This window comes from Acromyrmex echinatior, chromosome 16, assembly GCF_024713525.1.
Source record: "Acromyrmex echinatior isolate Ae372 chromosome 16, ASM2471352v2, whole genome shotgun sequence".
Classification (NCBI taxonomy): domain Eukaryota; kingdom Metazoa; phylum Arthropoda; class Insecta; order Hymenoptera; family Formicidae; genus Acromyrmex; species Acromyrmex echinatior.
In genome coordinates this window covers 7,762,139-7,777,985 of record NC_141867.1, presented here as the reverse complement: position 1 = coordinate 7,777,985, position 15,847 = coordinate 7,762,139, and the positions used below count along the sequence as shown (strand labels likewise).

At 35.3% G+C, this 15,847-nt stretch overlaps 1 protein-coding gene across 1 annotated transcript in view; it reads right to left on the bottom strand.

Annotated features, from left to right (window-relative positions):
* The window catches only part of LOC105143963 (colorectal mutant cancer protein), a 76,930-nt gene that overhangs the window by 48,855 nt on the left and 12,228 nt on the right, over positions 1-15,847 (bottom strand). Inside the window, exons 3-4 of the mRNA XM_011052575.2 lie at positions 5,556-5,785; positions 4,031-4,167 (exon numbers count right to left, since the gene is read on the bottom strand). Coding sequence (XP_011050877.1) covers positions 4,031-4,167; positions 5,556-5,785 — 367 coding nt within the window. The remainder of the gene's footprint in view (positions 1-4,030; positions 4,168-5,555; positions 5,786-15,847) is intronic.

Genomic DNA, 15,847 nt, shown 5'->3' with positions numbered 1-15,847 from the left:
CGTTATAAACGGTTGATCTCGGGTATCCAAAGAACCGAATTATTTCCGTTGCTGAGCGTGCCTTCGATGATCGCGGCTCTTCGATTACTCCGTACTTGGTTTCAACATCGCAGCCATTTTGAAAATATGACTGTTTATTAGAAGCATCAGGCTTTCTCGGATGCCAACAACAACCTCTGGCGGAGGCAGAATATAGCGAAAAATTTAAAAATTTGAAATTTGTCCGGATTTTGAACGTACCCTGTATATCTCGATAGCGCGTTAGCGTCATCTCGCTGCATGGTAGCGCAGTTCTAGTAATTCCTATGCCGGAGTAACAATGGGAATTAACATCGCTTGTTATGTTTGTCCTGATGACTCCTGCGCTCCGCGACTTCTCTGTTCCATTTCTATGGAAATTCGTGTTTCACGTAGGATAGCATCTCCATGAGCAACGAGCTTCTCCGCATGAGCGGGGTGGCCTAAGACGCGGCGTGTTTACGTCTTTCCCAGAAAACGGACGTTCTACGTCGGCGTCGACATCGACGTCGGTATCGTAACGCTAACGCTAACGCGTGAAAGCTTTTCTTCTGCACATTCGCAGGGTGGTAAGAGGAAGGAAAAACATCCAAGGGGGATGAGTTAGTTCTTGGCGTATCTCTTAAAACATAAATGCAGGCGTTATACACCAAGCACCGAGAAATATTTTATGCTTAAAAGAAGCTACACGTCCGTAATAAAAAAAAAGTTATTATTTCATACGTATATCGATGTTTTTTATATCTTCTTAGTAAATTCTTCCGCGTGGAGCGCGACGCTCCTCCTCGAGCGGTCAAAATTCTCTGCTGCGGCCTTCCCACTTTTTTTTTTTTTTTTCGATGCTGTAATGCAGAGCGTAATAACGGTTATTTATAGGCAGTAAACGGCGCACACTTCTTTTTTCCTTCCTCGAAATCATCCTCCTTCTGTTCTCCTTGTGTTCTCGTTCCTCGAAACACGGGAGTGCAGACTCTCGCGAGAAATCGCGATAACCTCGGAATTTGGTCGGTGCTTTTATTTCTCTTTTCCCTTTGCAGCTGTCGTGAACTCTTAAAACGAGCGGGGAGGTGGGGAGGCGATCGCGAACCGAATCATCCGCGAAACTGAAACGCCCTGGGAGATGGAAATTTCGTTGTCGAAGCGATTTGAGCGAAAACGAAGTTTTAGGACGTTACGCGTTAAATCCGTGGCGTGAATTTAAACGTAAAAATATATCTAACATTTAAGATAATTCTTCTTTCTTTCCAAATTATTGTGTAACTTTTAATTATTCATCAATATAACTCTTTTAAAGTCTTTTAGGAGATTTTGATTTAGAAAGTGATTGGTTTAGAAATTTTATGATGTTAAATTTTATAGTAAAGGAAAGCTATTTAACATAAAAATGTAAAATTTTAGATATTTATTTACTCATTTTTAAATTAATTTTTACTCCAGACTAAAATTTTGGAAACAATTTTTAATAATCACTTTTTAATAATCGACATTTTTAGGATCACTTTTATACAAATATTCCAAGTTCTATTTATACATTTAACAATGTATTTTTTAGCAATCATTTTTTGGATCCAACAATTGTTATTAGATCTAAAGTATTATTGTATTGGATTTATTGTAATAAATACATTGTTATAGATATTTAAATAATCTCAAAAATGTCAAAAATGTTTCCAAACTTTTAAAAAGTGTATCCAAACTTTCGGTTTAAAGTATAAATTTTTGAAAGTTTCTAAGCTTAATATTCTCGAAGCTCATGTAAATCGCTTTTCACATTCTATCTTAAAAAGATGGTGAACATGATTGGAAAACTTCTATCCGTTTTAAACGAACCAAGAAAATTTTTAATGAATTTTGTTATCGTACGTAATCAAGTCGATATCTTTAATATTTATTTATTTTTATTGAAAAAAAAAGGACAATAGTTTACAATTTTGATGTTTAAAATGTCGTCATTTTGTGAAATCTTAATACAATCAAAATTTTATATTAACAGAATAAAAGTTTTATTCTAGAGTGGATAATAGTAACATTTATGCCGATAAAAAATTTTGTTAATTTATTTTACAATTGCTTCATTTATTTTATACAAATATAATATATAAATCCTTGAATTATGCTCATCATCATGAATCATCTTTTTAAGACAGAATATGTATCATTTATAATTTCAAAAATATTGAGCTTAAAGACTTTCAAAAATTCATACTTACATATAATTTAAATACGAATAAATATCCAAAAATACATATTTCTATAGCTTTTCTTTTCAAAAAACCATGAAATTTACCTTGTAAAAATCATTTTCTAGGTCAAAATTTCCTCTTAAATTCAACTGAGTATATTTTACAATAATTAAGAAGGATCCTGTGCAAACGATAAAATGTTGACAGTGTTAATCTACACCTTATAATTCGATACCGAGACTGGTGAGCGCGATCGACGAGCGGACGGAGAAAAGCAGAGAGAATGCAGAAATTGCACGTCTTGCCATCTTCCACTACGGCATGGACATACCGCATCTCAGTGGTGGTATCGTGGTTAATTGCGGCTGACAAAGAAATTCCCAGGCGTGAACTCGTGATACGAAGAGGGAAATAATAGAGAGCCGTGGGCGAGAGATGAAGGAGTTAAGCGAACGAGTGCTCTCGCCAAGGAAAACCGAGGATTATCGGCATGCAAAGACAATTTCCCTTGGATAATTGTGCGTCTCGTTGACTTTCCATCAGCGCGAATGTTGCATTAACAAGCGCAAGTATTCCAAAGCTCCGTCAGTCGATAGTTTGCAAAGCGATTTTTTTTTACTTCGAATAAGAAATCACAAAAAAAAAGATATTTTTTTGTGATTTTTTTTCTTCTTTCTATACACGAAAAGAATTTTAAACTATCTAAAAATTTAGCTAAATACAGATCTAAAAGTAGCTTTATTTGTTTATTATTAATTAAACTAAATAATATTGCAAAAAGTTTTGACATTCTAACAACCAGCTTGAGCGACCAATATAATTATTTTGATAGTTTAACAAAATTATTTTTAGACCTGTATTTAGCTGAATTTTTAAATACTTCAACAGAACATTCTTTTCCATTAGGACCTTCATTTGCGAAACCATAATACAAATTAATTTTTATGTATTGAGATACTTATTATGTCTATATTTCAAAATTCACTATCTGAAAATCTATATATATTGTAAATAGTTAAATTTAGAGACTCTCTAATAAAAATTTGTATATAATTTGTATATAATTTTGCAGAATAATTTTAACAAAAATCAAAGAGAGGGACATACATTTATCAGAAAGAATTAAGGAAGAGTGAAGCAGATTCAGCCGGAAGCCGCCATTCGTCCGCCATTCATTAGAGTAAGAGATATGATAGAAGTGTGATGAAACATACGGTACTGCACACACTAGTATTGTACTGCCCTAGTATTGTGTGTACATATTCGTACATGCCCACATACATATTTGCGGAAGTGAGCGGATAAATGGTGGAACCAATCAGAGAAGAGAACGCTATACGCTCTCCCTTGATTCTCTTTGACATTTACTATTTCTTTCTCTTTCTCATTCTATTCTCTTTTTCTTATCTATTTCTCTCTCTCTCTCTTTCTCTCTGGAATTGTTAAAACATGGCGGATCAATAAAAAAATTTATCCAGACTGTTATTAGAGAGTCTTTAGTTAAATCTACATAGAGAGCGTTACGTAGAGAGCGTTAAAATTTAGGGAATATTAAATTTACACAGCCTAGAGAGACCCCACATTAAAATTTTGGAAATGTGCGGTTCACAGGCTTTTCCTATCAACACGCATGTACGATACGAACATGATAGATATGGCAGGTTACATCATCATGAGATTATAACGGTAAGACAGACGTTCACCAAGCGATCACGCGAGAGCGATTCGCACACGAAGTGCGGAACGAATCTAATACTGAGAGAGAATTTCTCGTCGATGTGCAAAAGATATCGACAATCGTTTTGTTAAGATAGATTGTTGCGGCTTACCTTATTCGCGAGGTCCAGCATATTTCCGGTCCCACCAGCGGCCGCCTCTACTAACTTCTGAAGACTATGGGGTTCCGGCGACAAATCACGGGCACCACTGTCAAACTCCCAACTTTCATGTCGTCCCGACACAGTGCCTGAAGTAGAAATTACGAGTACGTACTAGTATAGTTCGTTTAAAGAAAAATGGAACTAAGAAGAATGAGCAAATGTGACTCGAGCTTAAAGATGTTTTTCGCTATATCAGCTATCACAAAATCAGCTATTACGGTTATTTTACAATGTGCTTTTTGTTTTCTGTTTCTTGATTTCTTTTGCTATTTTTTACAGCTTGTCTTTTTGCTTCTTATCCGATTTTTTATTTTATGTTGCTCGAGATAAAAAGTTAACGAACTTCGGAAGAAACAAGAAACTCGTAGCAAGAAATAATACAATAAAACGGTTACAAAGAGGGAAAAAGCAAGAGATAAAAAGCAAGAAATAGGGAACAAAAAGTACATTGTAAAATAGGCTTAAAAGTCGCTATCAGCTAAAAACATTTTAGTTGTGAATATACTCTGAAATAATTACAAAAAATAAAACAGTTAAACTAATTTGATTATAATTACTTATGCAGCGCAAATGACTATATTTTGGTGTAGTTTTAGTTAAATAACTTTTAAACAAGTGGATCCGAATAAATTTTGCACAAATGTTTATTAGAGTTTTATTAGTATATATAACAAATGTAATTTAATTCGTAATGCTAGTTTTTCATGAAATTTGCAAATAAGTATTACAAAATGCAATTTTATATAAAAATTAATAAACAAAAAATTAAATAACTTTTAAACTAATAGATGAATTCTGCTCAAATTTTACACAAATACTTAAGACATAATAAGAAAACAATCTATGGAATTTTGATATTTTTGGTAATGCTTTGAGATACCTAACAAAAGTGTTTCATTTAAAAAAAATAATAGCGTGCAAGTTTCTAATTTATAGTAGCACAAAATACAATAGTTAAAACAATAACATTGTTACTTTTTTGTTCGTGAATTGTTTTTTTACGGTTACCGTTCAATGAAGATTCACGGTTGCACACACGAATGGTGAAACGGAAACATACGTGGCAACGTACAATATCCTAAAAGTCGTCAGTTTCAATTCGTTCATCGATCTCGCATCCAGTTGCATGCGATCCGCTCGTTCGGGATATTACAAATGCCGTCGCAGTATTTCCGCGGTCGTCCCGTATTCATTGTTCCATCAATCATCAATTTCGAGCGGATGGCTCGCACTTTATTTCGACGCGTGCACGTAACACGCTAGATCGCGATACATTGTCCGACGCGCGATATGGATCCCATGGTTGTGTTTCGTTGAACAAACATTGTCTATGTTTTCAGAATCGGCGAACGAGAATGCGATATTTGTTACTCGCGCGAAGCTTTCCGGTTCTCCTCAGCCACGGTAATTTATCGTCGTTTGAATGGGAGGACCGACCTGTCGCGGAAATTCGGGCGATTTGTACAATTCTTACCGAGACTGTTGTCGCTGCTGGTAGGCAGGTATTCTGGTGTGTGGGTGTGATGTGGACTACTCCGTCGTTTACCAGCCCTAAGCGCCTCGATTTCCGGTCGCAGGGCCAGACGTCGCCTAAGGAACTCTTGGTAGGAAATGCGACCGTGCTCATCCGCGCCCAATTCCCGCATCAATTCCTCCACCGAATTCTCAAGATTCAATTCCCGGCACACCGTCAATAGGTCCTGGCTGAAAATTCAGAAAGCAAAGAGATGCCGTTAGGGGTGAAACGCTTATGTCAATGTCCCGGCGATATACAATTAAACACTTTGTATTTGTACAAAAATAATCTTTATTATATTTTTTTTTAGTATATTCGAGTGTTAACATAATATAATTATTATTTCAATATTTTGTGTTAAATTGATATTTAATGTTAATATTTAGGTATTAAGTATACTGTAGCATTTAGGGATATATGTTGTATCTTGGGAGATATAAATTATTTTTTAATAATCGAGATTTTTTGTGGCAGCTCTCTTATATTATTTTAAATGAAAGATAATTACAAAATAATACTGGAGTAACTAATATTAAAGATCTCGTCATTATTAAGGGATTAATCAGCGTGTCTCGAGATACAATACAGTACCTAAGTCTCTCCTACAAGCTGCAAGGAAATCAGGGAGGACGCGATTTTATTTTGGGATCACGAAAAAGCTGTGCTTCGTTTAAAAGGAACTTAGATTCGTAAGCGAGAAATTTTTCGTGCCGATCGCGCGACCACTTAACGCAAATCGCAAATAATAAATCGTTGGTCGTATCGCATATTAAGCGGAATGTGTATTATGAAGACTAAGTACTCTCTTTCTATGAATAATTCATCTCGTGAATAATTCATGCATCAGACGGAGGCACAACGCGGAAGATGAGGTACGAAACAGTTAAAAGTAGAAAGACGCATTCGTCGCACGACGACCCGAGTCTAAATCGTCTTATCAATAGTTTATACACACATATATATATCCAAAGGAGAGTATATTTAATAATCCATTATGGAGACGACGAGCCGACTTTTTCTCCGACTCAGTCGACTCAGTCCGACTTGTCGACAATGACAATCGTCCGACGTGTACACAGCAAACGGATTTACAACAAAATCGCTCTATCCGGTGAGCTCTAAGATGCTCTCTCATTTTAACGATACCGTCGAGATTTCATTTAATTAAAAGGGACGGCTTTACGGGGCGCCGGTGCTTGTCATATCATTCTCGTACGATCGCGCTCCTCTCCCGTCTATTACGATGCTCAAATAATTGTCTAACCGGATGGAAGGACGAGAGCAGGCCCGTCACTCTTGATTATCGGTCGCGACGGCGACACCGCGGCTCGATGAAGAGAGCGAATTCGCGCGATGGGCGTTCGCGTCACGCGAACCAACGCTGGATGAGAATCGCGGCGGACCGACGCACCGTAACTATTCTCCGGCGAGCCAGGTCGACAGGACAATATTAAAGATGCATCAGTTACAGCCGTCTGCCGGCACGGAGATATCCCTGGAAAATCGTTAAACCTGCAGCCGGCCTCGTCCTTTCGCGTTTTCGTCGCGTGTTCCATTGCAGACGCGGAAGCTGCGACAGTCATTGGCGCTAACGTCGCGATTCGGGAAATCACGGAATTGTTAATTATTTGCTACTATTTGATACGGATAATCTGGATCCTGACCTGAGAAGATATATCTAAGTGACGTATAAGTAAAGAGACTATATATCAATTATAATCAGGGCTGGCATGTATTTAAAAAACAGGTTGTTATTGGTAAGACAATTATATTTCGTATTTCATGGGAGCGTATCGTAATATAATTATAGATTAGAATATATGATTTTATTGTGTAATATCTCTTTTTTTAATATAAAAATTTGTATTTTAGACTCTTACATACTGTATTATTGTATTTATTTCTTATTAATATCAAGTCCTTTATTATTATTATTAATTAGGAAAATGACTAATATGTAACTAAAATATGTGAATTCTTTATGCAAGATATGTACTTTTGCTTTAGTAAATCATAGCGATTTAAGGAAAAATGAAATAAACCAAATAATGAACCTATAATAATAAAACACTTTATAATAAAGTCTTTTTTCATTGAAATATGTGAAACATATTTTTAAAACAGAAATGTTAAAGACATAAATGCGTATATAAATGTTCTAAATTTTATATTAATTTATAATTTGATGAAAGAAACATAATAGTAAACAAAATCTAAAATTTTTATCGATATAGATCTGATTCGTCGTTTACCATACAATATCTTGTAACAAAACACTAGTTTATTTGTTACGTCGATTTCTAATCTATTGTAGATTTTATTTTGAATAAAGATTAAATTGGAAAACAATTTCAATTGATGCTGAACAGTATATACTAAATAAGAATATCGATAAAGAGATTTTCTATTTACTTTATTGTTTTTTAACAAAAGAGATCAATATTTTGTCCGTTTTTTTTTCTAGAAAATAAATTTTCAATTGCCAGGTTTCAATTGCTGACATGGACTTTAGCCAAAAAAATATGGAATTTTGCCAATTCCGCTTTGAAAGGATTGTCCGAGTATTGTTAAAATCGATCGAACCGAACCGCCAAGCTCCCGCACTTCTCACGAATGACCATCTATTGGTTTCCGCTGATTTTCTTTTATTTTTCCCACAGACAGCTGCGGTATCGGACGCCCTTCTATGGGGCGCACGCGCGCGACTATCGCAGCCAATTCTGAGAACAGAATAGTCGTCTCTATCTCTCATCTCGTCGAAACAATGGTGTCGCCGGTTTAGGCACGGTCGTCGCGAATTAAACGTCACGCATTAATTACCATCCCTTCCCGCGCGCCGCGACGTCCATCGCGGGCGCGATATTAATGGATTACGTATAGCGTCGTCGTCGTCGGCGCAGGTCTGCTTCCGGCGGCATGAAAGCTCCATTCGAAGCTCGACCGATACTCGCGGGCGTTGCACTCGAGTGGCGTAGTCCTACGCGTGTTCCAATTGACGTACAGATTACGCTAACGAATGTCATCGATCGGACTGTTAACTTTAATCGACGTCCGAGTCGTATTCCAACGTTCTAGAGTTCTTTAGGCCCCGCTTTATTACAGTTTTCTACTTCTTCTAAAATCTTGTGTCTACAATGCTCTATATATATATATATATATATATATATATATATATATATATGTAGAAATTACTCCGAGTTCTCGACAAAGAAGAAATCACCAGGGTTAGGAAGTAATGCGTCTTGTAACGAAGTTACATTAGTTGCCACCACTTTGTCTTTTTGTATAAGTGCAATTCTTTTTCCGTGCAAAACCTCGGAGAAAATCTGGAGGAAAGATGGATATATCAGGCACTACTGATGAAACTCTTTACTCGATCTTTACTCGATCTTTACTCGATCTTTACTCGACAACAATATTCAGCAAAGTATTCAAAGGCACATTCACAAAGAGCGATGTCAGGATCATTAGTCGGCAGGTTCATTCGTCCGCGGTTATTAATAGACAGACAGACGGAAAGAGAGAGAGAGAGAGAGAGAGAGAGAGAGAGAGAGAGAGAGGGAGGGAGAGAGAGAGAGAGAGAGAGAGAGAGAGAGAGAGAGAGAGAGAGAGAGAGAGAGGGAGGGAGAGAGAGGGAGGGAGAGTGCAAGTTTAGGGCGGGTCCATATATGTACCATCGTGACACTCGACGGCGTTCGTGTCTACGTCGGGACAGCCTCTCCAGAATTCTCGTCTCCCAAAGTTTTAACGACTGCATCCTCCCTCTTGTAGTTCCTCCTCTTGCACGCGCCGCCGACAACCGTTTACTTTCGATTCACTTTGAGCCTACGTCGCAACGAGAAGTCGCGGTTCTATGACGAGACATGCGTATCGACGCGAAATAAGCATCTATCGAATTTCTAATCAAAGAGCGTAGAGTCTTTAGAGCCTTGAGAGTACTTTAGTATCACAGATGTAGAGAAAAGAGATGACGCGGATATACAACTCGATTCTGAAGCTTTAGGATCAATATTCGTTTTTACCAATATAGATTAATTTTAATCACGATTTAATTAATTTTTATCTTTTTATAAATTAGAAATAAAGAAACTCTAGACAAGCCAAGCTGGATCTTTAATGCTTAAATAATTTCATATATTCCTATATAGGGTGATTTTAACATATTTCGTCACCCATCATGAGCAGGTAGAATGAATCGAAAAGTCATTTACCATTTTGCAGTTTACGCAATAGTTAACGAAATATTAATTACTAAAAAATTAATTAATAAAAATTGCCAAATATTGGTCTTGAATAATTTTTTATTCAATACTACTTTATAGTTAAAAATTGCAAGAGACAAAAATCATTTATTTTCTTCTCATAAAACTCTAAAAATTTTTTCAGAATTTTTTATCAACTTTTTAGTATTGCATTTTCTTATTTTTACCAACATGAGAAAATACGGTATTAAAAAATTCTGAAAAAATTCTCAGAACTTTATGAGAAAAAAATAAATGATTTTTGTCTCTTGCACTTTTTCTATAAAGTGATAGTATTTGAGTAAAAAATTATTCAAGACCAAAATTTGACAATTTTTAGTAATTAATATCTTGTTAACTATTGTGAACATTGCAAAATGATAGAGAACTTTTCGACACAGTTCGATTCATTCTACCTGCTCATGATGGGTAACGAAATATGTTAAAATCACCCTGTACATGAATTTATATATTGTATTATATATTCAATGCTACAAATTGCGAGCTGAATTTAATTTTCAGTCCTGAAATGCAATCTTAATAGAACTAGAGCAGTAATATCACAAATTAAATTGACAAGTAATTTAATAATATTGATGCTCATAGGCATCTTAGAAGAGGTTGATAAAATGATGCTTCAGACTGTGAATAATTTTATTGCAAAAAATATTACCTCGGCTGCTTTTATCCTATTTTAGTTCTAAGACTCAGAAAAAATAGACAAATTAAACTGAGATGAAAATTAAATTGATAGAAATGAACCGATGAAATGATCTTATAATCTCGGGTTTCGCTCACGTTAAACTTTGACAGATTCTACGGATTCTTGCGAGAGATTTCACGTTACGAGGAATACCAACATTTATGGAACGGAACGGAACGGAGCGGATCGCGCGACGCCGCGAGTGCCACTGCGACGCGCGAATAAATGCATTCCGCGCTGCGGTTCGAGAGGTGAAACAAAAAAGCAGAGACGGGAGAAAAGGAATATATTCTAGCCTATCTATCTCATCGCCAGCGTGAAGAACGAACGCAACTTAATCCATCGCGATGCGTGTCGCTCGTCCCATCCCGTTCGCGGGCGCCGCATTTGCGGTTTTACACCGGACACGTGAGTTTATTTTAAAAGTATATGCATTTCTCTCTATATATATATATTTGCAGATAGCCTTTCTGCATCTCGTTAAGAAACCATTTGTATGCGAACAAGCGGGAAAACTCTACAAGTATTTTTATTTTAGGAATTAAGTCTCTCGTACTTTTATTAAATCGTCCTTTTCAATTAAAGTTGAATTTCTCAATTCTCGAAGATTAAAATTGTACGTTTATTATTCTCTCTTTTTTTTGATCCTTCATAGGAAAAAGAATGAAAAGACAGCAATTTTTTGGTCGAATATTTTGAATACTTCTTCTTAAAAATTATTATAAAAGAGGAAAGTACATATGGGAGTGATGTATAAGTAATGGACGCACACACAGACTGTGTTTTCTATCGCAATGTATTAATTTATTCGAGCGTTATCTCGAAATAAATGGATACGCGTCGCGTATTTACACGCGGTGGCAATTAAACGGCACTTCGACGCCAAAGAGAGAGAGTGCGATAAATATGCTACCATGTGGGAAACGATCGCGTTGTAATACGTGGTTTATCATCGGCGTCGGTGTGTTTGCCCGCTCAGCGAGAAAAGTGAATTTAACGACTTGTTTAATTTCACATTCGCACTGTTCGCGTCCGTCGCGCGCGAGGCATCGAGTCAAACGAGCGTTTTGCGATTTCGTTGAACATTGAACATTTAAGAAGGTTGTAAGGCTAATGGAATATATTAAGAATTACTCGAAAGAAATTACAGATTATTTTAAATTGCATTTAAAAGTAATACAAAAAAAATTAGAGATAGCTTACCATCTAGTCCAAAAGTTATGTTAATAAAAAGTAATATTTTTCGTAATACTTTTGTATTACTAATAGAAATATATGGAAACGTAATACAAAATAATGATAAAAATCTCAATTTTTTTGTACAAGTATATTATGAATTTAAGAATATGTATGTAAAGTTATATTGAGATGTAGATTATAGTTGTTCAATAAATAAAAATATTTGTTACAATCTAATTGGTGAATCTCAACGAAACTTTGCATGTCATTTTTAATACTTAAAGTACTTATGCAAACAAATTTAGATTTGTTATCATTTAAAAAATTTTGTTTATAACAATTGTAAAAATAATAAATAAAATGAATAATCTATGAAAATGTGTTGCTCAATAAAAATAGAATGTTATGAACACAACTTTCATACATAAGTAGTCTATTTAAAGCGTAAATATATGTGTTTTATGCTCTTATAATTTCTTTAAGAGTAGAAAAAAACTGAGCGAGAACACGACCATTTCTACCAAGATTTAGATTAACTTTAATTTCGATTCAATCTTACTCTTCATTCTTTTTTAATTTTTAAAACTACACGGAGGGATTTTGCTGAAGTATCTAAAAATTTAGCTAGATCTGAAAATAATTTTATTAGACATCAAAATAATTATGTAAAAATTTCAAACATAGTAATGCTACCAAAAGTTTGGCATTCTAGTAATTGCAGTTAAGTATTTTATATAATTATTTTGATGGTCGAAAAAATTTTAAAGAAAATCATTTTTAAATCTGTATCTCGCTAAATTTAGAGAGATACTTTCACAAAACCATTCTTTTCACGTAAAAAAAGATGAAGAAAATAAATTGAAGAATCAAAATTGAAGTTATCTACATTATAGTGAGAACAGGCATTAAATATTCCGAGACCGAAAGGAAAGCGAAAATCAAAGGCTACACCTCACACATATTGATGGATTGAAATTATTAGAGAAGGACGTCGTCGAAAGGACTTTCCGAAAGACCTCGAAGAAAATGCTGAAGATATACACGCTTGTGTCGATATTACCCAGGACGTGCGATTGGATCAAAACTCAATTTCGTGCCTCGACCTGTGTGACGCGGTGATCTCGTTACGGTCCTCACCCGTTTTTCGATCCGGGGAATTCTCTTTCCTGCCTTTACTTTTAATCAGGGCTCGTGAAACAGAGCGCACGTGCAGAGAGAGAGAGAGAGAGAGAGAGAGAGAGAGAGAGAGAGAGAGAAAGAGAGATAAAAAGAGAAAGAGACAAGGCAGTTCAAAGCGTCCGAATAAAAGAAATCAGGGAAATGAAAAATATCGAAGAGACGAAAACTGTAGAGAATATCACCTTTGTATGCCATTAACTCTTCAAAGTTAACAGTGGATTCTATTGAATCCACTTAATTATAAATCTCTTTGTCAAAAATATTAAACTTAAAATTAAATATAAAAATTAAATTTTCTTTATGTTACATCTACAAAAGAATTATTTTTATTAAAATATACTTAATAATATTCATTCTGTTTTTATACTAGTTACCTCATTTTGATTCCTTAAAATTAATTAGTTAGCCTTTTGTTAATTTGAAATTAGTTAGTGCTTTTAATAACTTTTATTTGACATGCATTAAAAGGATTTTACCGATCTAATGTCAGTAATTGTGTTACAGATTGGACATCATCTCTAGAAGATTAACGTCGTAATTATTTTGACATTGTCGACAAATTTTTGGATCTATCCCTAAAGAGTTTTAGAGAGTTATAGATTATTCTTTTGGATTATACAGCTCTCGACGAACTTCTCTTCGTCGGGGAAAGCGAGTCTCATGTTCGCATTTTAAAAGCTGACGCGTAATGTACCGTAACGGACCAATAAGCGTCCATTGTTGGGAAATGTGAAACTGATGCTACTGCACGATGGCCAAGATTTCTCCGATGTTAAAATGTTTCCTCTCGAACCTGATTGTACTTGATATCGTGATCATTGTTCCAACGTGAGACATTTGCAGGAAAACTTCCCACGTAACCTATATACATATAATTTCCATGCGCAAAAAACGTGATTAGTTTCTTATCGCGTCACGCCCGTCCTTCGGAATCTCTCCAAAGAATTCGAAGGGCTCTTCACGACCTTCGCGTTAAAATCCTACTACAGGTCGAGGTTATGCGATCGATTATCTTTATTAAATTCTGTCTCTTGAATTTGATGAAATTGTGATAGAAAATAAATGTAAAAATAAAAAGACAGATTTTAACACGGGAGAAAAATGGTTTTGCAGAAATTTAGTTATAAACAAATTTGAAAATAACTTTATAGGACGCTCAAACACAATGAGCAATGCTATAAAAAGTTTTGATACTCTAGCTTGAAGTCGTCAAGTAACAATCAGCTCCATCCTACATAATTACTTTTATGATACAACAAAATTATTTTCAGATCTGTACATCTAGCTAAACGTTGCAATATCATTCTTTCGTGGAATAAGAGAAACGAGATATCGTTTTATTAAAATGAAGGAAGCGTTATTTAAGCAATGCGGGAGATATGTAAGATATACCAGCGCAAAAGCGCGTCCAGACAATAAAAAAGAGAAATACAACTGGAGGTTACATCAGCGAGAATGGAGAACTTGAGTGCACATCGAAGAATTGATGTTTCTATTCCAGTGTAAATGTCTCGCTCTCTCTATTTCATCGAAATTCAACCCCTCATCGAAGTCCGTTATTTGAAAGACTACACTGTCGATTCGGTTAATCCTCCCTTTCGAAATGGCGAGTTCTCACCTCGTTGGATGTCGTCCGCGATTGCCATTACACAGTTAGAAAATTTATATTACTAACACACTTCATGTCTCGAACTAACACATTTCATGGTCCATCCAAATTTTTACAATATGTCAATTTAACAGAAGATGGCTATGTAGGAAGTAACAAACATTATGTAAAATTATCACAAAACTTGTGACAATTTGTGTTTAAAGCAAATTGCGGAAATATTTTTTTAGTAAAATTAACATTTAACATGTTAACACGTACATGTATCTTTTATTTATTTATCTTAGAATTTACATTTTAAAACTATATTATTTTTGTTATTTGTTCACTTACTCAGAAATTGTTATTTTAACACTAAGAAATATATGAATATCAATTAAATGCATAATAACACAATCACATTTTATTAACACCAAAAAATCAATATAAAAATTTTAACAAAAACTGATTTTAACAGAAGTACAAAATGTTTTTTACTGTCTAAAATCAAACAGAGAAAAATTGAGAAGAAAAAAAGCAAAATGATGAAAGAAAAGATGAAAGAGGAAGAACAAAAAAAGCGAGGGGAAAGGAAAGGGAGATGTTACAAACGTCATTTTTAACGGGCAGAGTGCTCTCTATGCGCTCCAGCAAACTCATTGCGCTTCATCTCCCCCTTTTAACGCCTGTCGCTTTGTTAGCGTTCTTTCAAGAGATTTAGATTTCGCGGTAATTAGCGAGAAATCATGTTACTCCGACTGAGAGAGGGACTATCGTCCCAACGAGAATCTCCAGACCAAATCTTCACCGATAAAAATACGATCTTTCTGTGACGGGAGAGATCGCTTCTCACACGCCGCTGGAAGTCATGGTTGTCAATTTGAGCGGCGCGATCACTGATAATGCAGTCGATTTCGGAATCCGACTGGTATTAATAATTCGCAGCAGCGACGAGAGAGATGCAGGACCTTGACGTTGCCGGGACTGCGCGATATCAGCGTATTGATCGGGAAGGTTTATCAAATTTACAGCGGCGGCATTGGCTCCGAAAATAATTCGTTTAACGCGAAGGTTTGCCCCGCCTAAAACGTGCATTTTGCGTTCTATTTCCGATGACACCGAAGGAATGTTTTATTCATCGGACGAGATGACGAATTATTCACGATAGTAAGATATTCCCTCGGAAAAAAAATGCTCTTATCGTTTGTAACACATAAAGTAGATATATCCTTTGACTATATTGTGTTAATCCAATTATTATTAAGCGAAAATTTCTCTTCTTTATTAAATATCTTTATTAAATTAACAACGGATTATTTCAGTTACTCGTTCTGCGCATTTCTTTTCTTTGAAATATTAG